The sequence below is a fragment of the Ochotona curzoniae genome, unplaced genomic scaffold (assembly GCF_017591425.1).
Source record: "Ochotona curzoniae isolate NIBS_2020 unplaced genomic scaffold, NIBS_Ocur_1.0 scaffold_3223, whole genome shotgun sequence".
Taxonomy (NCBI): domain Eukaryota; kingdom Metazoa; phylum Chordata; class Mammalia; order Lagomorpha; family Ochotonidae; genus Ochotona; species Ochotona curzoniae.
Window position 1 is genome coordinate 583140 of NW_024467108.1, and position 1901 is coordinate 585040.

At 43.2% G+C, this 1901-nt stretch overlaps 1 protein-coding gene across 1 annotated transcript; it reads right to left on the bottom strand.

The window, feature by feature from the left end:
* Positions 1 to 451: 451 nt before the first annotated feature.
* LOC121145271 (putative olfactory receptor 52P1) lies at positions 452 to 1429 on the bottom strand. The gene has a single exon (XM_040964000.1). The coding sequence runs from the start codon at positions 1427 to 1429 to the stop codon at positions 452 to 454; it is 978 nt and encodes a 325-aa protein (XP_040819934.1).
* Positions 1430 to 1901: the final 472 nt, after the last annotated feature.

Here is a 1901-nt window from a genome sequence, read left to right on the forward strand (position 1 = left end):
CATCTCCATTAAAACCTTATTCCAGGGATTGGCATGGTGGCATAACAGGTTAATCCTCTGATTGACAGTGCTGACATCCCACATGTGCACCAGTTTGTATCCCAGCTCCTCAACTTCCTATTCCAGCTCCTTGCTTACAGCCTGGGAAAGCAGCAGAGGATAGCAAATAGTTCTTGAGCTTCTGCAACCACATGGGAGACCCAGAAGAAGCTCCTGGGTCTCAAATTCAGAACAGTTCAGCTCTGGCTGCTGTGATCATTTGTGAGTGAACCCACAGATGGAAAACATCTCTCTGTGTGTCTTTCCCTCCTTCTCTGGGAGTAAAATAAATCTTTTTAAAAAAACTTTATCCCAGTCTCAAATATTGATAATTTCTTAATTTTGAGAAGTTTTATTTTATTTTATTTTTTTTTTTTTTGGTTTAGGAATATGTCCTTTTTACATTTCAAGATCACTCAGATACCTTGATCCCAGCTCTCAGGCTTCTTTGGAATGCCATGATAACCCTTTGGTTTATCTCTTTGGTTTTAACTCCATATACAACAGGATTAAGAGCAGGTGGAAAAAGCAGATAGACATTGGCCAAAAGGATGTGAATATGAAGTGGAACTTGATGGCCAAAACGATGTGTAAAAAATGAGAAGAGGGCTGGTGTATAAGAGATGAGGATAACACAGACATGCGAGCCACAGGTCCCAAGGGCCTTGGATCGAGCTTCATGGGATGAGAGGCGAAGAACAGCTTGCATAATGAGGGCATAGGAGAGACCAATGCAGAACAAGTCAACTCCAATAACCAACAGTGCAGCTGTCAACCCATACACACGGTTAGGCCTGGTGTCTCCACAGGCCAGCTTGACCACAGCCATGTGTTCACAGTATGTGTGTGGGATCACATGGCTTTGGCAGAAGCTCAAGCGGCTAATGAGAAAGGGGCATGGGAGCATGAGCAGGGAGCCTCGTATCATAGCTATTACTCCAATGCGTGCAATGATGGTGTTCGTGAGGATGGTAGCATAGCGCAGGGGGTGGCAGATGGCTACGTAGCGATCAAAGGCCATGGCCAGCAGCACAGTGGATTCCATCATGCAGAAGGCGTGAATGAAGAACATCTGAGTTAGGCAGGCAGAGGCAGATATGTATCCAGCTCCACACCAGAGGATGGCCAGAAGCTTGGGAATTGTGGCAAGGGAAGCAGTCAAGTCAATGGTTGACAGCATGCACAGGAAAAGATACATGGGCTTGTGCAAGGCTGGCTCAGTGGCAACAACCACAAGGATGGTTATATTGCCCACAATTGTGGCTGTGCCAAGGCAGCACACAGGAAGTGAGAGCCACAGGTGAAACTGCTCCAGACCTGGGATTCCCAGGAGGAGGAAAATAGAAGAGTCCTGGTTGGTGTAATTGGGAGAGCCCAGACTGCTGGACATCTTGTCTGGTCAGAAACCACCACATAGTATCATTATCTGGAAAGAAAACACAGAACAGTGATATGAATGAGACTAGACTAACTCACTGGTTACGTAATGTTTGACAAGCTTCCTTATCAATAAAATAGCAAAAAAAAAAAAAGTACCTATTGGAATTAGGAAAATGACATGGATAAATATTTACAAAGGGCTTTGAATAGCATCATCAACAAGCAAAAATGTTTAAATAACAGAAATGAAAGAACTCAAATATAAACTGGAATTATCTACTAGTTCAAGTTTATTGTTCTTAGAGAAAGGAAAATATTCATGCTTCTTGTGAGTATATCTGAATGCACATATTCTTTTATGAAGTATGTGCATCAGACAACAACACTGTCAACACACTGCACCGGGTGCAGTTGGATATCATTCCATGTCCTTTTCCCTTCTCTGGTTTGAGAACTGGTGCTTAAGAGTTATTTTATACTCC